The following is a 25,728-nucleotide window of genomic DNA, read 5'->3' as shown; positions in this document are numbered from 1 at the left end:
ATCCAGGGTTAAGATGGATCTAGGCTGGTTTATCTATCTACTATTTATAAATTATATAAAAGTGTTCAACCTTTTGTTGAGAAATTAAAAAAAAAAAACTTTTTAGTTAATAATTTAATTTTAATAATTATATATATATATATATATATATATATATATATATGAAGTTATTCACTTTGCATTATTTCAAATGAGGATTATATAGACCAAATTTTTTTGTTGAGGTGGTTATAATCTAGTCTAATTAGAGCATCTTGTAAATAGAAACTTATAAAAACATTCTAACTGTGCTAGACCTCGACATATAACAACATGAGAAGACAAAAACACTGCAAGAAAAAAACCAATGAGTCATAGCAACTATTGGGAAAAATCTCTAGACATTTGTGTTGGCTAGGTCACTACCCTCATTCAAGGAGAAGGAGATGTTGGCTTATCATTTGGCTAGAATGGTAAGCTTGCGGTCTGTATTGTCCATTTTTTTCTCCAGCTTTGTTAATCAGATAGAATTATCTTGTTAAGTCCTCTTGTTTGCAAGATTCAAATAACATTTAATCTTATGCTAACTTCCTGCCATAAAAATGACTAGAGCTCATACAATGGCCCAAATATAATGGGAGCGGTAGAGCTCATGCAATGCCCCAAACATAATGGGAGCGGTACTGACATAATATAACTCGAGAGATAAAATAAGATAATTATATTTGTGTTGAACTATTGACCACAAAGTAGGTCAAAGGCACTGTTGGGTATAATGATGTCCATACAAAGTGGGAGAACCAAACGGTCTCCTATAAAAGATACAATGCATGAAGTAAACTAACATTTGGCCTTGACGGAGAAGATCCATGAGCTAATAGGTTTGAAGATCAAATCCATCTTTCCTAACATCCAAGGATGAATGAAGAACACTGAAGAAACTCAACAAAGTGTGTTGGCCCGATGAAGAACAAGTGGAAAGTGTGAACTGTCCACTAAATCGTTGCTTGGGGGAGTTCGCTCGCTGCTGAGGTCTAGAGTACTTAGTCTGTCTCCTAGAAATAGATCTGAGACGTATATGCTGCTGAGATCTCGTGTGGCGGGGTGAAATCCAACAAATCCTCACTGATCTGGAGTCTAGATATATCTTGATATCCATCGGTGTTTTGATACCCCTCTGAGAATAGAAACCCCTCCTAAATTAATAATTAAAATTAAAATAAACTTAAAAGTAATATTTTTGAAATATCTAATTATGCATCATATAAATTTTTACACCTCACCCACTTAAAAGGTAGAATCTACCTTTCAACCGAAAACAATAAAGGAAGATATTTTAACGCGATCATATTGATGATTGGCAAAGCTTTTAACTGTGTACGTGAAAGAATTGGGTCAGACCTAGCTAGGTCATGGCTTTTATGGAAGAATCCAGTTCCTCCTAGTATGGTCAAACGCAGGGTAAAGGCTTAAACGTCAAATGACATTAGTTCCCTTCTTAACCTGAGTGTTGATGTCTAGTTTGCGATTAATCTGGGTGTGGATAAGTCGTGTACCAGACAAGAGGATTCATATGATTTTGGCAAATCATGTCGACGATTACAAACACTAACTGACTTCATTAGCCATTTTAACCCAGTTTGGTTGTGATGAACTATAAGAGTATAAGAGTAGGACTCCGTGTCATCTTAACACCAGGTGTTCAAGCATTGAAGAATTTCACGCAAAATTATCAGCAACACGCATTTTGACCAATCGGATCTGCAATCTCCATGACATTAAAGTGTATCAGTTTCTGACAACACATAGTAAGCAAGTGTTGGATACATGTCGCTTTGCGCCCGGTTTTATGTGGACGAGATGATAAGAGGTCCCAGGAACAAATCCTCATGTCGTCATTAACCTATTTGTGCTGGAGGCTAGCGGATTAGAGCTCACCGCAGCACGAAAATCAAGTTCTTTAACGCTCTTAATTGGCAGGTGGGTCGTGGAGCATGGGCGAGTGCAGAGAACAGAGATTTCAGGCAGCGGCTTGAACAGAACCGAATTTAGAGAGCAGTGCAGGTAAAAGGTAAGCAAACATATGCAGTCCTTTGGCACTTCCACTAGGCTTATTAGAGGTAGCGATGTTGTGAGGTTTGACGAATTGGGTAGGAGTAGTAGTGCAATGGGCAGCAAGGGCTTGCAGTCTTCGTGGGTTCAAAGGCTGAGGCCTGGTGGCCATTCTCTTAAGCTCAGAGAGATCAAAGGGACGTGGACAGGATTGAATAAGTCCCATGGCGATAGAAATGGGGCGGAGTTTTGTGGAAAGGGTCTCCCTGTTCGCCTGACTGAAGGGTCGACTAGTACTCCTTCCGGGGGAAATAACGTCGGCGATACTGACATTGAAGGGTGCAGGTATGCAATCTATCCACAGATTCTTCCTAGGGTTGAGTCTGTCATTGGGAACCCTGTAAAGGCGCAGCAGCAAGCCCCCAGAGCCTCTTCATCATCTACAAACAATGTTAATCTGGTTACAGAGACACATGTGATTGCTGGATTTGGGCCTTTCCAGGTCAGGACAAGGTCCGTGATCGCGCTCAAGCCCTCCGAGTCATCTGCCAAGAAGCCTGGGACGGCATTGAAGGGCAAGCAAGCGTTAGCTCCAGCTCTTGCTGACCATTGGGAGCGGTACTTTTGCAGTGAACAGAAAGAAGAGACCATTGAACAGACGCCTAGATTAGGAAATTTAGGAACGGAGAAGTGGGAAATTAGATCCAGAATGATAAAAGACAGCGAGGGAGGGCATGAATTTGGAGAAGGGCTCTTGAGTCCCGCCCCTGTGGCCTCTTCTTACGTGTATGCAAATTGTGAACATCAGACAACGATGGATGATTGTGTGAAGCAGCCCGGCTTGGCTTCCGAGTCACCCTGCAAGGCTAACCATTCTATGCATGAGGAGGGAAAGCTGAATGAGTTGCAGTGGCAAGAATCACAGCAGCGGCACCTTGGAAACAACATGTGGGATGTAGGTTCGTACAGGGAGATTGTGGCGTCAAATAGAGATCACAATGTCCATGGAAAACAGAAGGAAATGGATGATCTCAATGTCCGTGGAAAACAGAAGGAAATGGATGATCACAATGTCCGTGGAAAACAGAAGGAAATGGATGATCACAATGTCCGTGGAAAACAGAAGGAAATGGGTGATCTCAATGTCCGTGGAAAACAGAAGGAAATGGATGATCACAATGTCCGTGGAAAACAGAAGGAAATGGGTGATCACAATGTCCGTGGAAAACAGAAGGAAATGGATGGAAAAAGATTGAAAAGTCCTCAAATGGCATTTGCGACTTCCGTTCCCATAAGAAATAGGATTGATATTGAATCTGTACAATATGCAACTCACAGTAGTTTGCCCTCATTGTCGCCGGTTTTCAATATTGCCAAGCAGATTCCAGCCATGGAAAACTGCAGCAACCATTGCTTTGTAGACCAGCAGGCAATTTGGATGCAGGGGTGCAAATCATTTCCTAATGTGAAAAACAGTGCGCTAGAGGTGGGGAATATTGGAACAGAAAATTGTTTCGAGTCTTCGTTCTTGACACCGTTAGTTGGACCTCGCAGATATGGAATTGCTCAGGAACTAGGGAGATTTGAGAGCATGGAACTGCACCCTTTTAAAACTCCAAAGTACTTATCCCCTGGAAATCAGATAGATGAGATAATACCATCAGATAACTACTCTGCAGCTGTACGCTTGGCGAGTGATGTATGCGCAGACACGCTTAACAGACGTAATGACCCAAAAAAGTCGAGTGAGTTTCATATTCATTCAGGGAGAAGATCTACTTTCACTAAAAATGATGCTGCTTACGATAGGCCTAGAAGGCAACAATGCTACCTGGAGCCCGAGTCGCAATCGTCTCACTATTCTAATTGTCCGGTGCCTGACGAAGAAGAAATATCAACAAAAGCCGAAAATGGAGATGTTGGATTTTCAAAGCAAGCTGCGATAGCAAGCGATGGCTGGTCAGATGTCAAAGGCAAAAACTCAAGCTTAGAAAAACCGTTTAGAGAGCAAAGTCACGAGAGGGAATCTGTTGGAGGTAATACATGCTGGACAGTTGGCACGCGTATATCCATCGTTTGTGATTTTGAATTCATCAATGCATGTGTTGTCTGCTATTACTCGAGGCTAGATTTATACATATCTTGTCTTTCATTCTATCTGCAGGTGTGGCATCCCAATACAAGTTCAATGATGATGCTATTAATCGAACTTTTCAGGTTGGTGAACTAATGTATTTTCAAACTTAAATTGTATACAGAGCTTGTCTACCTTTGAGTCTCACACACATGCACTCATCAGTGAATAGAGGATTCTTGACACTGTGGCCCTATCAAGTATTCGTGCTTCCAATGTTGTTCTGGTCAGGTGTGCCTCTAACTTTCCTACATTATCAAACCATTTAAGAGTATCTCAAAACCAGTCAAGAAAAGAGCCAAAGGCTTGCCATTGGAAGTGATTTCTGGAATTTAATGAAAGCGCAAAGTCAGTGTACTGAGCATGATTTATGCATTGTTGATACGATATCTAGCTTCTAGTGTTCAAGTGATTGGGCAGTGGGAATGGACCAAGATAAATAGTGTTCCTAGGATTAAACTAAAGGAATGTCAAGCCTCTGGAACATTTCCTAGATTATTGATTTTCTCACATAAGCAAACGAAACATAACCAACATAGATCCATGTTATCCCCGGATCTATCAGATGTTGAAACTTGATAGGGATCAATCCTTTGAGCTGTAAATTTTTTGATCATGTAAGATGGATCTAAGCTGGTTGTAATCTCACTCAACACAGTATAACTCAGTAGTAGATCTCAGAACTCAAAAATTATGCAGATATGGATATGTGAAAATATAGTTTTTGATTATTGTCAAGCTAGCTAACTAACTAACTAACTACACATATACGTATTGTAACATTATTTTTATACAACATATCATATTTATAGTAATTTTATCTATGTCTAATGGTATCTCTCTTTTTATATATATATATATATATATATATATCATTATTTTATGTAAATATCATATATACAGTATTTCTATTTATGTCATATATATAGAGAGAGAGATACCATTACTCATAAATAGAAATATTGTAGATAGAGATACCATTACTCATAAATAGAAATATTGTAGATATGATATTTACATAAAAATACTATTTTTTTTTTTGGTTTAAATCGTGGGAACCATAAAAATAATGTTACTATAGAAATAGTTTTATTTTTGTTTGTATATATTATATAGTATTACGATGTTTATTATAAGAATTATATCCTTTTTGAACCCGAATGTGATGATGTAAGTATTATCCATGTATGTGACAACATCTCTATCGCAGTGGGCTATAGAGTCTCACACCATTTATAATGGGAGACAACTGAGAAAGGCTATGTTACAATATACACCATTTCCATATCGGGCACAAGGAATTCATGTTCCGTTTCTCTAATGGCTGTAGTGATGTATACGGTTGTCATTGATACATGAAGAGACAGTTCACATTTTGGTGCACTCATAAACAACTAGTTAACAATTAGTTATCTAGGGGTTTCTCCTTTTGTAAAAGAGGCTCAGTGAACCATGCATATTACGAGCCTGATAGTAGTTATTATAGGTTATCATTAAGATTGTTAGAGTTTGTTATATTTTAATGTCTCGGGGACATGATGAACTTTGATTACGGTCATCTCCCATATATCGCATGTTGCCTGTAAGAGGGATGATTAATAGAGGTAATGTGTGTTATTCGATCCCTTTTTGAGCAATTTATTTTTTCTATCTTTTCTATTTGGCATACAGTCCATCTGGGCTGTATCATTTTATATTATACTCTAGACCATTCAGTCTGCGGACATCAAACTTTTTTGGGGATAACAAAGGGATTCCATACCTCACTATTCAAGCTTTTGCAGCCTCAAGGGGATCTGCTTCCTCAACATTCAGGATTTTGTAGCCTAAGGGATCTGGTTACTCCTTATTCAAGCCTCTGGAGCCTCAAGGGATCCACGCCCTCAAAATTCAGGCTCTGTAGCCTCAATAGAACCTCTCCTCAACAATCACGCTTCCACAGCCTCAATGGATCCAATTTTTCAAAAGTATTGTGCAAAGTTAAATCAAAAGCAACTTAATTTCTGATATTTGTGTTTCTAGCTTACAAAGTAGAACGATTTTTTTATCCCTGCTCCGGCCAGTAGCTCTGTTCAGTTTTGGGATCTTCAGTAAGGTTTTTTCATGTGATGCCTTGCTTGGTGTGATGGATCCATTCCAATGCTTTGCCGCTAGTGCCCTCCCCTTGGTTCCCTCACTTGTACAATGTATGTGTGGTTCATATCAGCTTCACTCCTTATACAGCCAATGTGTCGTCCAACTTCATGATATCTTCATACACATTGATCACACCAATATTTAGGAGATCCTACTTCATCTTAAATGCCTCTTGGAGATCCTCGTGCACAATCTGCTCTCATCCAATGCCTCTGGTCACCTTGACACCCGAGCCTTTATTGACTTCCCAAATAATTGGTGCCAACAACTAACTCAGACTCTTTTCCCCATTCAGCTCAAAGTTGCAGAATACATCACTCACATTACAACACCAAAGTCGATATATTCATTGAAATGTTGCAGTCTTTGTGAACAAATGGAACCTGCAGAACCAAGGCAAGAAAACAATCCAGCATCCTACGATGTTGTGATGATTCAATTAGTTGAAAATATCATGAAGCAGGAAATTGATAACCTACTACATGCACTGGAAGGACTTAGTGGAAGGCTTTAACTCATGGACTTCACTACTTGACATTTGGAGACTTCAGTGGGAGAGTTGCAAATGTTTACAAAAAATAATCATGGAGCAACTAATGACAAGTTTTGATTGTTGGAGAAACATATCAAAGAGGTACAAACCAGTGTTCATATTCTCAAAAATGAGCAAGAAATTGCAAAGGCTCATTCACAAATCATTTTTGTTTCTTCTTCTCTGCCACTTCACGAGAAAATCCCTCTTGGAATTTCTCCATCTATAGGAGCACAATTACTACATCCCTCAACACCAATAGTGCCAAAAGCACCTTCTTACCAATCCTTAGTGTCACAATTTGCAACTACACCTTGCCAGTACCAAGACCCCTTGTAACTTTACTAAGTGCCTCCTCCTTTTGTGCCATCTTTCCCATACTCCAAGTAGTGCCAACCATTGCATTCTTCTATGTCATGTTCCTTTTTCTGGTTTCCCTTATGGCGTGGTCAGGATGAACTTCCAGGGTTGGAGATAGCTAGGTCATAGGAGCAGGTTTACTCCTTCAAGAGGACCAGGGGCTTCTGGAGGGGATTTATGAGATTGTGAGGAGTTTATTTCGGATCTGATGGCATTTGATTGGCATATTCCATCATCCGTGCAACTTGCCTTTTGTTCCATTGCATTCCGTCAAATTTTGGAAAATGGGGTTATTATTGAGCCCAACCCAATTAATTACGCTTAAGGTGACATTCCAGGAGGAATAATTGATGGAACACCTTAGTGTAATAGCTCGTTGGAACCAGAACAAGATCTACAGGATGACATGGTGGGAAGTGACTTTCAATGGCCCGAGGAGGGATCGTGGTCGATTTAACTTTTTCCCAAATTGAAAAGGTATTTTAATTAAATAAAAGGAGGGAAAAATGTACTAAGTGTTTGAAATACTGACCAGGGGGGTGAACTAGTATTTCTTAGCAATTAGCACTTTATTGATTTTTTTTTTCAGAGCATTAGCTAATCTTCAGTTATTATAATTATTTAGTGAAAGCAGTAAACAACAATGTAAAATATAAAGATTGTAGGCACAGGATTTTTAGGTGGAAAACCCCCTCTGGGTCAAAAACCACCGAACACTTTTCTAATAAGTTCTTTAATCTCCAACCCCAACTTAAAAGAAAGCTACAACTATATAAAATTCTAGAAAAACATTCTTCTCCAGCTCCAACTGGAAGGATGCCCCAACACCCTGGTTTTATCAGCAGCGAACTGAAAGGATGCCCCAACACTCTAGTGAGCCACAACTCACCCTAGCACCACCCTACCACCCTGAAGTGTTTACAGACCCCAACCTGAAGGTGACTTCATTCACCAGCCTAGCACCGCCCTATTACCTTATAAAGACAAAAATAAAATATAGAAATTTTGGACTCCTGTACTAGGGACAATGGTCCACTTACAATGATTTTAAATGATTTTATTTGACAGATCAACAACACTAGGACCTATATCCTTATCTCGACAGACACTGACAATAACACTGACTCTCCTCAACAATGCTTTTACAACTCTTAGGCAACTTGTCTCTTTACAAAATATGGGCTCCCGTACTAGGGATAATGGCCCAGTTACAATGTTTTCTTGAACTAGGTCAACGCACATCTAGAAGATGATCCAAACTGCTATCCATTGATCTTCATACAATGAAACCCATCCGAACACTATCATATAGGTATGAGAACCTTCATGTAGAGTGTCACTTCCATACAACTATCTTAGATTGCATGACTTCTCATTGAATTACTGTCATATGTAGGTTATTTGACAAATTTTTACTTGGATCATCATCAAATCACTGTGGCTACAAGTCCCAGACTTATTATTGAACCATAATTTCTGATTCATAGTTCTATGCCTGCTTGATTTAGCCAAATAGTCGTCCTTTATATCATCCTCCTCCCATGTCTGCCCATTTATAACACGTATTAAGGTCCTGGCGACCATGTGACCCAAAGAATAAGTGCAAGATACCAACCATCGCATCACCGTGATGCCAAGTCATAACATTTGACACATTAGATTCTGATGCTCGATGCTAAATAATTGACACATCAGACGACCTTAATAAAATACGTGAGATTGTGATGCAACTACGTTGTGATAAACAATCCCACTAGATTCATGCGCCATGTCACAATAAGAGTGGAGAGTGGCCATTACAGACTAAGATGAAGTGAGTGCCAGTTCCAAGTCCTTCCTCATAATGCTTGATATATAATAGCTGTAATTAAAGCCACTTAGATCGAGCTAGTGCAGAGTAAGTCGAATTTTAACTACCATCGTTGAACCATACGTAAAAGTCCTATTTCTTTATACATAACTCAGAGTCATTCAAGTGTGATCAGTAGATTTTGGTGCAAGCAATACACAGAGAAGCCATCGTAGAGAGTTCATACGATGCAAGCCTCATATCAAATGAATGTTACTGTTATAGTAAGTGTGAGCGACTTGTAAGTCACATACAAGAATTCAACGAGTTATACTTTGTTACTGAGGCATCACAATGTGACGTTGACATGTATAGATTGATGCCATTGATGAACCTCCTATCGTGTCATGATACAAGGATAAATGAGCCCAACCAAGCCACTATAACCCATATATACAATCCATAGCTAAATAGATAAACGAGCCGCAGTTATATAAAATGCGAGTCATCATATACTATATATGCCATTTTTCAGTGCTCCTCGTTGTGAGCCACAAAAACAACGATTTATATATGATCCATGAATACCAAATCTCTATACCTATCCGAACCACGGTGTATACAACGAGCCTTGTGCCTTAGGGTAGTGACCACATATGATATAACGAGCCATTCAAAACAAGCCATAGATTATAATGCTTTTCAACTGTAAATTTCTTGTATTGCATTTTTGCCATAGAGTCCATATTTTCTGTGGATCGGATCTTTTAGGGTTATCGCAAAGTTATGCTAGTCATGGTGAATTATAAAAGCGAGCCTTCAACCATACGAACGAGCCACTGTGAGGACAATGCGGACCATAGAATCACAGACCCAAATTTTTTAGAGAGCCACCGAATATGAGATTTAAGTCATAGTCACGTGATGCTTAATACTTCGATGCCAACAAAGTGATCTTCTAGCCTCCTTAATCAAACTCAGCTCTGATACCATATTGGAAATCAGGAGGCTTTGTATATTAATTTAGATTTCCTTTTCAATAGTAATTGCTTGTGAATTTAGATGGCTTCTTGTTAATTTTTATTCTGATCATCCATCCAACAATTACCATAACATGAACATGAAGATCACATAAACAAAAGAACACAAGATATAGGCTCCAAGCCAGGGCAAAAACCCTTCCAAGGGAAAACCCAGAAATTTTTTCTTCTTATAGAATCAGATCAAAATTGAGACATCCAAGACCCATGACCACAGAAAACTTCCACCTTTAGATGCCAAGCCAAACCTTCCTTCTTCCCAACAGATCTGTCAACAAGAGATCACCAGCAAGATATCTCTCATACTTTGGCTGTCCTTATCATCTCTATCCTTTCTGTGATATTTCAGACCAAAACCATCCAAGTGTGTGTCCAAATGAGCTCCATCTTCCCTCTATTTATATAGTTCAAAGGTGTGCGAATAGACATGTCCATTGGGGCAAGGCCGACTTGACATGTAGGCTGACTTGGCACTTAGAGGGGTTTTTGACCCAAAATTACATATTTGAATTTTTTCTTTTACAATAGGTCCAAATAGGACTTTGACTCTTTGACTCAAAAACCTAGAAGCATGAAAAACATGTTTGTCTAGAAAAATAATAGTAATAATTTTTCTTTTTCTTTTCTTTTGCTTTTTACATAAAATACATAATGGTACAAATTATGAAGACCAAATTTAGTTACATTCTCCAACAATAAGATGACTGAACTAGGGCAACCAAACAGCTGTCCTATCCCTCCATGTAGGACAGACTTCTTGCTACTCTACTTCAGCACTTCCCTCCACGAATCTGTTCCCAAACTTCTTCACTTCAAGACAGCCCTCACAGCCGCACTTCTGTTCAGCACCTTGAGTGTTAGACTCAGCCCAATACACCACAGAAACAGCTCACATACCTTGAGGTTCTGTGGCCCTAACACAGTCAACAGACCTGGGCTTTTTAGGCCTTCTTTGGATGGCTCGGCATCCCTTCCTCCATGCGCTGAACAGAGCTAAATAACCAGATTTCTGTGCTTCAATGTGGCTGTATCTGCATATAAGAAGCCCTAGCTAGGGCGCGAAATCACAGAGAAATAAAATCCTGTGCACAAAACAGACTTAGTTGAGGCTGAAATCAAAGAGACATTTCTCCTTTAATCCTGTGCAAACATGGACTCCCAACAGACATAAGACAGACCTCTCTTGCACAAATCTCGTCCTCCTAAAGTCCTGCGGCCACCTGAGGTAATTCGCACTTGTTTCTTGATCAGATCACTTGAGAGAATGTGCTTGGAATGATCCTCAACGAGCTCACATTTACTCCTTGTAGTGTTCTATGGTGGTCTCACATTCCACCAAGGGTCACACTACTTCATCAAAGCCGACCTAAGCAATCTTGCTTAAACACCAATTTCTCAAGGAGTAAATACTAAAAATTCATTTCGTTAATCTTTCGCCACATCCTTGAAGCCCTAGGTGCCCCTTGGACCTTCAAGGGTGCCCCACATACTTTCAATGAATAAAATATCATTTTCTCCACTTGGTCTTGCGCCCACAACTTTGGGTACAAAACCCACTGCTTGGTTACACTGCCCACAGACCACTTTTGTGGGTCAACTCCTCACAAACCCAATACCCTAGGGTTTGTGGGATTACCTCCCAAGCTACACATTTCAACACTTCCTGCTGACACAGGAGGCTAATGAAAGGAAGAAATCAATCCAGAGAAAACATATATTAATAAACAGGCAGAAGCTAACCATGAGACTTACTAGAATACCTGAAATACACCACCATTTGATGCCTGGCCCTGCCATTATCCCACCACAAATGTACCAAAACACAGAACAAAATTCAATTGCCACAAACCAAGAGCGAATTCGCATGAAGAGGAGGGTGTTATGTGTCCTGGGATTGCCCATCCTAAAGCTTTGCGAACTTGTTAATTGCTGCTTCATGTTGAAATTAATGTGCATTGATACCCACTTTCTCATAAATATAGGGAATGACCATAAAGTCTTTAACCCCATTTTTTCCCAAGGTGCCAGGGTAATCTTAGTTTCTTGTTTAGCCCATTGATTGGCCTCCTCGTTCAAGTCTCTCTTGATATGGAAGGAGACTGTTACAAAAACCTTAATTTCTTGTTTGATCCTAGAGTTGATGTTTTCTAATTTTGATTCTTTGGGATTAGATTTACCTATCATTGTTTTAATGACGATCAATGGATCCCCAAAGACTTAGAGCTCTCTAATATTTGTCTCCTTGGTTAAAGACAGACTACACATGAGAGGTAAGCTTCAGCCAAATTGTTTGATAGATTACCTAAGCCCCAGGCATAAGAAATTATTGAAGTTTGAAGTTCCTATGGGATCATGGGAACAGTCAATTGTGGGTTGCTGCTTGCACATTATGCTAGAGATGTGAAAATATGAGGAATTCTCCAAACAAATCACTGTGTTATTGATTAAAAGCCAAGACAAACAACTTACGCGTAATATTGTACGAAAATGATGAAATTAAACTATAGTTAAAATAGCTGATTACTTTATTGTATAGAAATTTAAAAAAATTACAATTTCAATTGCTAATAATAATAGCTGATTGACCAGAAGCTCTATAGACTGAGGTTTTATTTTGTTGCAACATGCCAAAATTGGATTCCATTGTAGGATATCAACGATGGATATCATCATGATGTCATGAAGGATGACACAATTTTCTATTTAAAAAATTGAAAGTAAATGACATGGATGGGCTCCAGCTTGAGGAATCAGCAATACCTGATATAGTTATTGACTCCATGAATTAAACATAAAATATAAGGCTATTGGAAAGAGTTAACCTGGACCCTAGTGGTTGTTGACGATTGGCATAAACAATAACTTATTATGGTTATTTGCCACTATGAATGCCCAGACCAAAAAATTGTTTGCATGTTGAGTTTATTTAACAGCGGCTTTAGTACTCAATATGCTTGGGAACATTACCCAATTGATGAACTAAATCCACAAACCCAAAATGGATGTCCTTCAACCAGGAGTATCTACTATCAGATATTAGAGCAAGCTGGCATTGATTGAGGTTCATGCCAGGAAAGTAGACTGTTCCTATATTATGCATATTACAGAAGACATTGTAGCTTGTAACTGATGAATTGGCAGTCTCATTGACTCCTGAGCAATAGCATGTTTTAACAAATTAAGAGAAACTTTCATGGGTAATTATAACCAAAAGATTTAAAAATCTTCTGGAGGAGGCCTTAAGAATGTCATAGAAAATAAGAGGGGTGTCTTTCAAAAGCCATTATGTTAATTTTTGTCTCAGTAATATGTTCCCCAGATAAGCAGTTAAAGATGCTGTTTATACCAGTGATGACAATATCGCCGAGATTCGGAAATATCACTGTACTTTCAGGGAGACGAGATATCGCCGAGGAAATATCGGTGATATCTCGGGAAAATATCGCTCTACGATGGCAAATATCGCCGGGCATAGGAAAAAATTCGCCACTGCGGCTAGAAAAGGATGAATTCATTTTTTTTCACTCATTTTGTTTTCTGATTGCTGGAGAAGGAACGGGAGAGCATTGTGCTTGCTGCCAAGGAGGATTCGAGGGTTGAATAGCCATTATCGCCACCAACAATGAATATTTTGTTGATCAAAGATTGAAGAATAGTGAGACAATTTTCATTTCTTCCATTAACAAGTATGTTCAAATAAACCCCTATGTTAATGATTTTTTTGATAGTTTTAGGGTTATTCTTGCTTGCCTATTTGCCTACAAACATTTTTCTTGTTTTTTGTTTTGTTTTTTTTTCACCCCATTTGCTATGATTTTCATGCCCATGAGCAATTGCAAAGGTTTTCTCCATATTTGGACAGCACAATCCAATTTTTTATTTTTTTATTTTTTATTTTTTATAACTTTCAAATGCACCCTCTTATTGTCATTTATGATTTTTCATTGAATTCACATTGCAAATAATGTAGCAAAAAAAATATTTTGTAAAATGAGGTGGTTATTACTTATTAATTCCAAGTTTTTTTTGGTGCCCTACGTTTTAGTTAGTTCACTACAAAATTCAAATATGCTAAGAGCCTTGGACCCATTTTGGGAGTATGGGGAGCCTGATGGTGGGACAAATCGGGCATATCTATCATGCAAATTGTGTGGGACCAAGATGACAAGAGGGGTTACGCGATTGAAATACCATCTGGCTAGACCTAAGTTACCAGGATTCGGATACGGATCCGGATACGGATACGGATTCGGATCCGGATTCGCTAGTTTTTTGAAAATCCAGGATCCGGATACGGCAAGGATACGTCAAGTACAAAAAATATAATAATATATTTTAAATTTTAATACGTCAAGTACAAAAAAATATAATAATATTTTTTAAATTTTAATAACCACATTAATTTATGTGACTAGACATTTATAAAAAAACCACATACTTATACTTTGGTGGAGGGTATATATTTTTTTACATTTCAGTTAGCTACCAGTGAGGGTAATATATAACTTTCGTTGAATATAACTGTTATATAACATATATTATGATATATTAAACATTAATATATTAATATATTAATATAACTGTTATTATTATGTAACATATATATATAAATATATGAATATCATTGTTATATTTATATATAACATATATTACCCTACGCTATGCGGCTATATAACTGATAACTAATATATTAAATATTAATATGTGCATATATTAACATAACACTACGCTATGCGGCTATATAACTGATATAACATATATTATGATATATTAAACATTAATATATTAATATATTAATATAACTGTTATTATTATGTAACATATATATATAAATATATGAATATCATTGTTATATTTATATATAACATATATTACCCTACGCTATGCGGCTATATAACTGATAACTAATATATTAAATATTAATATGTGCATATATTAACATAACACTACGCTATGCGGCTATATAACTGATAACAATAAATGAATGTTAAAAATTTAATTACCTTGTGAACAGTTAAACCCTTGCCGTTTTTAAATTTTTTGCGGGCGTGAATAGTGCTGCCGTGAATAATACTGTGTGCGGGCGTGAATAACACTGCGTGCTGCGTGCAGGGGGCCCAACAAGGTGTGCGTGCTGCGTGCAGTGGTAAGCCCGCAACAAAAAATCCCGTGCGGGATCCGTATCCTGTAAAGGTTGTCCGTTTCCAAAAACCGTCTATTTAAAAAATACGTATTTTAACCGTATTTTTGGAGTATCCGGATCCGGATCCGGTTCAGATCCGTGGATCCGGCAATACTCCTCCTGCCTGTGCCGGATCCGGTAACTTAGGGCTAGACTCACTGGACATGATGTTGGGATTTGTACAGTTTCTAGTCTGGGGTTTATACAAAAATCTCTTGAAGCAATTGATGACAAAGACAGAAAGAAGGAAGAGACAGAAAGAAACAAGGTTGAACGTGCAGGTAGATCTTTCGAGATTCTTCTGATTTTGACGCTGAGGGTAGTGGGAGGGGCTCCACAACATCACTTGCTACTGCTAGTGCGAGGTCATCATTTTTTGTTCCACGAACAGGACATGGAGCACAACCTAGCATAAAATCAATTGTTAAAAAAAAGGAGAAACAAGAAGCAGATAGAGTCATGGGGAGGTGTCTTTTCTAGAGCGACTTACCTCTCAACGTCACCAAAACCAATCCATTTTGGCAGCCAATGTGTGATACTATTGTTGTTGTGGGCCCAGGGTACAAAAGTGCTACATATGAGGAGTTGCGTGAGCCAATTCTTCAAGCATAAAAGCAGGACATCAACTCTTGATTGGCGGAGTTGAAAAAAACATGGGAAGTTTCTAGATGCATAGTGATGTTTGATGGTTGGACAGGTAGGAAGGGTAGGACCCTTCTAAATTTCTCGGTACATTGTCCTAAAGGTACCATGTTTATTAAATCAGTGGATGCATAAGAACATATCAAAGATACAACAACGATATGTGAGTTGTTAGATGGGTTCATTCGGGAGATTGGTGTGTAGAATGTGGTGCAAGTCATAATACACTGATTCGTTAATGAAAAAGGTATTATAGACTATGTGTGAATTCGCTTATGTTACTTAGTGCAATGGATCGAAAAGATTGCGAATAACATAAACACTTAAGCAAATTGAAAACACATTTAATCACATCAACACAGCCAAATTTAATAAAGGAGTTCACCAGACTTTCTGGCTACGTCTCCTAGTCCTTTCGCTTCCAGTGTTGACCTCTTTATTTTGTCTTCAAAACGTTGTTATAGGTATGAGCTCGAAAACAGAGTCTCAAATCAGAAAATGGACATCACCACCACGTCCGGCTCGAAATTTCGAGTCAAACGAGTATAAACTCGACCATATTTGGCCATAGTGACTTCCAGACCCCCCTGAAAAGTCAAAAACCACCATACACTTGCAAAAACCGCCTTTCCGCTACGCAAAACCACCTTTACGTGTAAAAACCGCTTTGGAAAACCGCGCGCTCCTCGGTGGACTATACCTGCAACTGGATTTTAAAAAGAATGGGCAGCGGCTTGTTGACAAGCCCGTGGGTTTGGCGTGTTGGCAAGCGCTTTGTTGTGAAGGCATATATAGTTTGGGAGGTCAACGGGTCGAAACCCCCGCCCGACACTCCAGCATTTTATATCGCATGTAATATATATATCATATATATTATACGATATGATATGGTTTGTTGTCGAGATTTATGTGGTTCATTTGATATGGTTCGGAACTATGGGTTAATACGTATATATGGTTGTGACTATGGTGTAGTCCGGCGGTTATGATAACAACAAATGCTTAAGGGACCGACGGTCATGGGGTTGACCCTTTTCTGGCGGTCAGCAACCCGAAACAATAAATACCATATCATTCCTTCAGTTACCAAGGTTCAAACTGTACCCGATCGGTGCGTGGAATCCGGCAAAGTCTCAGTGTTTCCGGGAGGTCAGGGGTTCGATCCTCCCTGACCCCCAAAATTTTGGGATTGCATGCCAATATTGGGCAAATCTGGGCTGCTGCGTGTCAGCACTAGATTGGCCCATGTGAACCAATCAAAAACTGCCATGTCACCTTCCCTGCGGATGTCATCCAAAACATGTGGCGCATTCCTGGGACGACACGTGTCTTGCTGATGTAACCGTTGACTGTTAACCATTGACCTATTTGACTTTGACTCCTTGGACTCCTTTGACTTTTTGACTTTTGCCCTAGTTTGCCTTGAAACTTTGATTGGCCTTAACTTCTTCATCCGAACTCGGATTTACGCGTCGTTTGCACTGTTGGAATCGTCTCGTCGAGCACTTTGACTTGATCCCACTTTCATCTGAATTTGAAGGCTTTGATATGGAGGCAAAACTGAATCCATTTTGGATCACAGACAATGCAACTCATTATGTGTCTGCCGACAAGATTCTTATGGAGAGGCATCACACATTGTTCTAGATTCCGTGTGCATCACATTTTCTCAATTTGCTGCTTGAGGATATGGGGAAACTCTCATTCATCAAGGAGGTGGTTGATATGGCTAGGAGCGTCCCCAAGTTTATTTATAACCATGCTTTTGTTTTTAGCCTAATGAGGAGGTTCACTAGAAACAAGGAGTTGCGGCATCCTGCGATCACACGTTTTGCCACAAACTTTATTACTCTTCAGTCTTTGCTTCAATGTCAGTTCGAGTTGAAGCAAATGTTTGTGTCTGATGACTGGCGTAATTGTAGATACAGCAAGAGACAGGACGGGAGAGCCATTGCAAAAATGGTGTACTCTGACACGTTTTGGCATGGAGTAGAAGAAGCATGCTTAGTGAACCTATAGTAAAGGTTCTGAGATTGGTAGATGGGGAGAAGCCTAAAATGGCCTATTTGTATGAGGCCATGGATAGGGCCAAGGAGACCATTCGTTCTTATTATGCAGACAAGGGTTCTGCCGGCCTTGATAGGCATATGATGTTATGGGATGTGATTGATAGTCGGTGGATAGGGATGCTTCATTGACCCATTCATGCAGCAACACTCTTTCTCAACCCCACATTTTCATTCAAATGCGGCTTTGATTTTGATGGCGAGGTGATGGAAGGGCTCCATTCCTGTATTCAAAGGATGGTACCTAATCCTGAGCTTCGTAGCAAAATCAATCACGATATTCAGTTTTATCGGGATTGTGTTGGCCTATTTGGCTTTGATGACGCTATTAGGGAAAGGATCCTCTTCATGCCACATAAGTGACAAGTCATCACTCATTAGAAATTAGAATTTTCAATTTAGAATATCCTTACTTATAATTTTAGTTTTTTAAAATTCAATTATGTAACTTTTATTTGAAAGTTTAATTATGTTTTAAGTTTTTGAATTTTTTATTTCTTTATTTTGTTGTAGATATTTGGTGGCGAAGCTATCAAATTTGTAGAAATTGGCCATAAGAATCTTTAGTCAGACATGTAGCTCTTCAGGGTGTGAGCGCAATTGGAGTGTATTTGAGAAAATACACGCAAAAAAGCGCAACAAGTATAACTTTGAGCTCCAACCTTCAGTTGAGCAATTACACTTTTGTAATTTGTAATTTTTAATTTTTAATTTATGACCTTCAAGTGTCAACAGTCAAGAGTCAATACTCATTAGTTTTTTTGACACTCTTACAGGTTGGAGTTCGCACGCTTCAATGATTTAGTGTATGTGCATTACAATATCTGACTTAGAGTGAAGCAAATAGAGGCACCAATGGATCCAGATGCCATTTCCTTAGACAATATTGATGTATTGTCTCAATGGAGGGTGGAGTCTGAGGGGTCCATCTTGGAGGAGTCGCCTTTGTGGTTAGAGCTAGATGATCCATTAGAACAGGGGCAGCAAGAGGAGGAGGACTCGGAGGAGGAGAACCACGAGGAGGAGGAAGAGGAGGAGGCTCCCAACATCAGCACCATCTGCCATAGATATAAGAGAGCACAGCTCCATACCTAGCACTCATTATTTGACATTAGGTGCAGAGGCAGGGCCAGGGCCTTCTACTATTAGGGGCAGGCTTGGCAAACAACCCATCATGTTTTCCCGTAAAGGGGGGAGAGGGCAGTGATTTCAAATAGATAACTGCTAGTTTTATTTGTTTTGCTACATATAACTCATGATAATGAGATACTTTTATATATGTGATGTTATTTTGTACTGGTTCTCCACATTTGAGTCCTTGATTGGACAATTATCAGGGATCAACAGGGTTTGGTAACGCCTTTGATGTATCATTTCTATTTGACATCATATATATTAGTGCTTTCTTCATATTTATGTGCCAATGTGTTTATTTCATGTTGTTATTGCTTTATATGTTTAAAAATCTGAAAAAGATGAATATAGTATGCATTTTTATGCTTGCTGATATTTGCCGATATTTTCGCTAATATTGTTGATAAGATGTTTTCTGGACCCTCACCGATATTTTGGCGATATCGATATTTTCAACACTGGTTTATACTAAATAATAAATATTGAAAATATCTACTACATAAGCTCGAAAATGCTTGCTATTAATCCACATCCTTAACACAAGCAATCTTACTCAGCCATATGCCTTACAATGGATATGCCAGGACCAGATGCTGCTTGAACACATAATATAATCTAGATTCCATACAATCTAGATATCATCTCCTTTTTTGGTTTACTTTTTTTTGTTACAATAGTTACACCAAGAGGTTAAATACATTGGCAGAATCCTGCATAAGCCAAGGTTTGACTCTACACACACTCCAGCTTCATAGTTTTAACTTGAAACCAATCTCACTTGGCCTCACGACATACATTGGACAGTTTCAAAGAAGCACACACTTCAGAGTGGAATTTTCTTTTCTTAGTTACTTTCTATGTCACAGGGTTTGTTGAATTGGAATCTTGAGGTTCGAAATTCGACGAACTTCAATTTTTTTTTCAAATTCGTTCAGGTTCGTCGAACCTCAAGGCTGAACCTTCATGAATTTAACCCATTCAAATTCGAGTTGTAAACCTCACCAAATTTCATCCTAGGAGGTTTTTTAACCTCATCATATTAGGTGTGTTTCTAAACACGGATAATTGACAAAGTTTTTCCTCAAGCTTAAATCCCAAAGTTGGGGTGGAATTTATTGACAAAGTCTTAGGTGAGTTCTAGTGTTATATTGAGTCTTTGTAAAAGTGGTTTGGGGATAATTTAAGCTATTTGGCTGAATTATTTTACTATAGATCACTTGGTCTACTAGATCATATTGTGTCGCAGAATTGGGTAATTATTTTAAGGGTCTATATGTATAGGTGTATTTTGTAATATCTGATGAAAAAAATATTTTAGTGCATGGTCCCTCATACTTAGATTAGACCCCATGGCTAAAATATTTGAGGGTGGAAAAAATAATTAATCCTCTCTTGTGTTAATTAATTAATTTTTCTGGCTAAATTAGAATAAAATCTTAAGCTAAAAAATTAATTAATTTAGAGTCGAAAATTAATTTTAGAGAAATTAATTTTCTCCAAGTGGAAAATGACCAAAAAATTCGTGGGTAAAAAAGAAGTCAATTTTTAGAGGTCCCCCACCAAGGCAAAAATAGAGTTTTTAAGGAAAATGAAGCCGTTGGACCTTGGTGGTTAAGTCAAAGTCGAAATTTTGAGGAAATTTATTCAAAAAATTAATTTTTGGATTAATAAAAAATGGGTTTGAGAAATTCAAAAATTTCCTCAAAATAAATATTTTCGATGGCAAAGATTGAAAGATGATACAAATTATTATCAACGGTCAAAATTATTTTGACGGGGATCAAACCAACTAGCTGTTATTTTTCACTTGGAGGATTTCTCTATAAATTAAAGGCCATTTGCTTCTCAAATCAAAATGATTTTGATGTAAATTTGTAATGCTGGTATTGAGTTATTGCTCTGTTGGGAACGTTTGATGTCATAATAAAAATACTTTGGGGTTCAGTTCATGGTGTTCTTTGTCCATTGATTTGTGGTACGTGCTGGTTATGTGCTTTCCTATATTGTGCCAAATTTTTTATAAGCTTGTTATTTCATTTGTCAGTGATAAGAGAATTCTATTGGTAAAATCTGGTTTTATCTTAGGTAATCTGATTCACCATATGATTTAACAAGTCCGCTTGAGGAAATATATAGAGATTTGCAGGTACACCGACCCTTGGGCTCCAAGTTCACAACTTTTGGAGAAGAGTTGACCTTGTTTGGGCTCTGGGAATTCTTATATGATTTTTGTACTTCGCTAAAGGCTGTGGTCAATACTCTAACTTTCGAAAATACATTGGTCCATTGTCATTATTCAAAAAATTATGTTTTGCAACAATTGGGGTTTGGGGTTTTAGGGAAATTTTATTTTCATTTGTGCAGATAAGCTTCAAGGTGATCATGAGAATTTTTGTTGGGGTTTTGAGCTAGATCTAGGCCCTTGAGGGTAATATCTAGTCTCAAATTTGATTTTGTAGGCTAAGCATTCAACATTTTCGCAACAAATTTGTGGAGAAAATTTTATCAAAATTTTTGTGAGTCGTCCAACCCTTGCCTCCTCTTCTTTAGCCCTAGCCAGCCCCTTCTAGGCTCTCTTACAGGCCTCAACTTTCCTTTTAGGGAGCCGTCTATCCCTCTAGAGGCCTTAGCCTCCTAGCGGCAGCCATTAGGGCTTGGCCATAACCTCTAATGGGCTTCTTCCCTTAGTCGCAGGACGAGAAAGGCTTGCGGTTTCCTTTTTTAGGGATTTTAGCCTTGGTCGTGTTACCGCTCAAACTAGCAGGGGACATAAAGGGGATCCCTAAAGGGAAAATGCTAGACCAAGGGCAACAAATGGAGACTTAGCCCACTGTCACCTTAGCTAAGGCTCCCTTCTATTTACAGACTTTCATCGATGGAAGGAGACCCGGTATATTATGGAGTCACCAATGAAGGATAAATCAATAAGTGGATATGGAGTGACCCAAATAATGCCTTTCCAGAAGAGGTTGAAGAATAGAGCTTGTTTGCTTTCTAAGCAAGGTACAATGTCTTTTAGGAGAGGAATGAGAGGATTCGAGGGTTACGTTTAGGGGATATGATTCGTGAAAGAGTTTCCCAATCCCCAAAATACTTATTGAAATTAGTATCGCGGATGGTTCTTGAAGAATTTTCTTTTCAAAGGAACGGGACCACACGGGACCAAGTGGACCCAATCTAGGGTAGGAGGAAAGAGTATGGAAACCAATGATGTTCTTACCTTAGACAAGGTGGGGGAAAGGATCAAAGAAAGAATTTTCACTTAAAGGTGTTGAACTGATCCCATAAGGTACTAGCCTTGGGGATACTAGAGCAAAATTTGATCTCAGAGCTAGTGCTTGGCTTTTCTCAGAACTCCATTGTTGGAATGGCCTCAAATTTGGAGGAGGTCTTGAGGAAACACTAGCATAGGAGGGGCTAGGAGATCAAACTTTTTGGAGGGCTAGTTTGTTGGGAAAATGATGCCCTAGGTGACCCAAGTTTGGCTAGACCTAGGAAAAGGTGAAAGAAATTGGTTTAAGGTGACCACCTTTTGGTAGATCATTGCCTTAATCTTGGGAGAATGGAGTTTATGATGATTATGAGTGAGGACCTTTGGTTCTTGGTCAAGGAGGCCTGAAGACTACTTCGCTAGCCTTTTAGGTGAAAGAGACGCAATCTTGCAGCTTTTATACTTTGATGTGCAAAAGGTGATGGCTTGTCAAGATAAATTCATTGATAGAATTATCCCTATGAGATTTCATTTACATTACATGGCCCATACATTGAGAGATGCTATAATGAGGCAAAATTGCACAATTTAAGAAGTAAATGCATGCAACAATTAGCCCTAAAAATAGCGAAAATCCCAGTCCAATGTATATGACAAAGTAAAACAAGAATAACATTAAAAGCATGTACATACATGTAATAAAATATATCCAACCATCCACAATTTGACAAGTGAGAAGCTCCAAGATAGGATAGACCAAATCCACACATCAAAGTTCATCCATAAAGCTCCAATTCATCTTCTAAGAAAAAGTGCGAAATTCTCAAGAGAGAGAAAAGATCCAATCCAAAGTGATAATGAGATATTGAACTCATCTCACTTGTATATATACACTAATGAGGATTTTGAATTAGCCTCCTTGGCCTACATAAGCCCCAAAAATAAAATAATGTTCTAATAATCTAACTTTTGGTGACAAGTCACCAAACTAGCTCATAAATGAAAGAATAAGCCTCTCAAGAGGTCAAATAATAATCTATGCATGTCGTAGGGTTCTCTAAGAGGCCTAATGATATATCCATGGGTGCCATAATGGAGTAGGACCCTCAAAAGTGATGGACAAGGGGTTGGTCCCTTGTTCTCCAAACAATAAACATGTGGTGCTCCCAATGGGTGTGGGGGCACAACAATAACCTCATGGGTATCCAAATGAGTCGAAGATGCTTGTAGATCATCTGCAAGGGATGCCACATCGTCCTACAAGTCCTGGGTCAGCGGCCAAGTGCATGATACATCTATGGGGCCTACTGGGCAGAAATGAACCAAGTGCATCTTCCTCGTCCAAGGGGAGTATCTCGAGCATCTCTGACCATCCTTGGGGATCCATGGAGTGTTGTCTACTGCTGTGGAGACCCATGGCTCTCAACACACACCCTACATGTGCCAATGTATCCCTCTAGAGGATTAGGACCCCTTATAGGGAGACCAAACCCAAGATGGAGACCATCTGCAATCTTGCATAACATTCAATGTGTCCCTTAGCCTTCTAGTACAACAAGTCATTAGAGAAATCGAGTAAATGAGCTTACCAATCATGGACCATAGGTGGGGACTTCATAATGGCTTGCCCTTCCATAATGGGCTTCAGGATGTGCCAATGTCTCCTAAACTCCAAATGGGGTTAACCAAGAATCTTATTAGGTGGTTTCTACTTCTAAAGGGGATACTATGTTCAAGGTAAATCCTTCAAAACGTGGTGGAATGTGACAAATAGGTTAACGAAGTAAGGGATGAGAAGGGGTAGTCCTGGGTCACATGATGGGGTACAACGGTAGCTAATAAGAGGGAAGCCCACACTTGGGTGTATAATGTATAGGAGGGAGCAATCGTGGTACATGAGGTGCCCCGACTTTAATTTTTCCACCCTTTTTTATATGCCTTTTGCTTTTTTATGATTTTCTTTGATTAACTGCTCGGGACTCAAGGGGTAAGAGCATGATGTATAAGATATAACAATGAATACCTCTTTTTAAGGTAGGGTGGTTCATTGCCCATCAGGGGATGGGACAATCATGGGTTTCTATATGATGAAGGAGGTTTATAGAACCTGTAGGAACCAGGACGATGGCCATGATGATGGGGTAAAGCTCATGTATTGGCTTTTTCCCATGTGCTAAATGTGTTTGTCCCCACCATCTTTTGCATTTTGTGGTATAGTTTCTTGTTGAATGTGGCCAAATATGCTTTTATCTTTCTTTTTAACTGCATCAAACTTCAGGCATCATTCCAGGCCATGACCCAAGGTGTGGGCAAGGGAAAGGGGTGAGCTAACCCTATGTGGACCCAGTGGAGGAATGTGGACCCAGGTGGGAGAGATGATGAATGGAGTAATAATGAGTGGAAAGGGGATAATATAAGTAGATAAGGGCACGTGACCACGCAACCAAAATTGGGGTTTCCCATGAAATACCATCCCTAAAGCCAAATGGTCAGTAAAAGAGATCCCATGAGACTAGAATGCAAGGTTAATATCCAAAAGGGGTTTAGGGGACAAGGCATATACCTAACCCTTTCTTTCTGCCGAATCCCCCCATTAATCCATGCCCATAAGTGTCCATGATAAGGAAACAAAAATACTCAATTACCAAATGACAAGGCATACCTTTAGGTTCGGGAGGCCCACCTTCAAACATATGATCATGGAAGATGGGCGAGGGACCACATGGCTGGCTTAGGTGGTGGAGAAATGGCACAATGAACTAGTTGGTGGCTGCAAGGGGCTGCCGGCTGAGGACCATCTTCGAGAATTTTTTTTTTCTCTTAGGGATATCACCCACAAAATGGTGGGTAACAAACAACAGGCCTTAAGGGCCTCCCTTTAGCCCCCTCCCCCTTTCGTGAGCCCTCTTCTTCCCTCCGTTGCCTCCTTTCCCCTTGCCGTAGGCCCTAGTGCCTCATTTCCTTAAGTCGCAACCCTTCTTGGGCCTTGACGTCAAAGCCCTAGTGCTTCTTCCACCCTTGCTGTGGGCCCATGTTAATTTTAGGTATGTTCTATGATTAGAGCAATTTATTTCAATTTTCACAGTTAGCTCAATATCTTTTCCTAATTAGCAATCACATTAGCGTTAAAGTAAATTGCAGATAGAACATAAACATAGATCGCAGAAGACAATCCAAGACAAGAGGACACAAGATGTGGCGCTAGCCAGGGACAAACCCAAATGTGGGGAAACCCTTGATCAATTCTTGTTATATGTTCTTCAATAGTTCAACAGAGAGAGAGAGAGAGGGAGGGAGTACATATACAACAGAAGTCAACACGTTGACTTATTTAATAAAATCATAGATCATCTCTAAGAGGATGATACATGAGGTAGCTGAACTCAGTTGAAGACAAGCTGCTTCCACTGATTCTCCAAGGTGACTCCATCGCCTTGCTGCACCTATCATTGTGCTGCTCATCATCATCAT

General features: G+C 39.1%; 1 protein-coding gene across 3 annotated transcripts in view; it reads left to right on the top strand.

Moving 5' to 3' along the window:
* The first annotated feature begins 1,588 nt into the window (after window positions 1-1,588).
* Window positions 1,589-25,728, top strand: part of LOC149142985 (uncharacterized) — a 39,905-nt gene continuing 15,765 nt past the window's right edge. The window contains exons 1-3 of one of the 3 annotated variants that reach the window (XR_016264949.1): window positions 1,589-4,067; window positions 4,196-4,248; window positions 4,331-4,396. Coding sequence is in view for 2 of the 3 variants with exons in the window: in XM_089449945.1 (XP_089306071.1) it covers window positions 2,063-4,067; window positions 4,196-4,248; window positions 4,331-4,333 (2,061 nt within the window). In the remaining variant the exon portion in view is untranslated. Of the gene's footprint in view, window positions 4,068-4,195; window positions 4,249-4,330; window positions 4,398-25,728 lie in introns of those variants that run through there. The other 2 variants (XM_089449945.1, XM_089449944.1) reach the window with 2 other exon arrangements.

The sequence above is a fragment of the Pinus tabuliformis genome, chromosome X, assembly GCF_031772625.1.
Source record: "Pinus tabuliformis cultivar Carrire ecotype Pingquan chromosome X, CPIR1, whole genome shotgun sequence".
Classification (NCBI taxonomy): domain Eukaryota; kingdom Viridiplantae; phylum Streptophyta; class Pinopsida; order Pinales; family Pinaceae; genus Pinus; species Pinus tabuliformis.
Note: the sequence above shows the minus strand (reverse complement) of the source record. Positions and strands in the feature narration are given on the sequence as shown.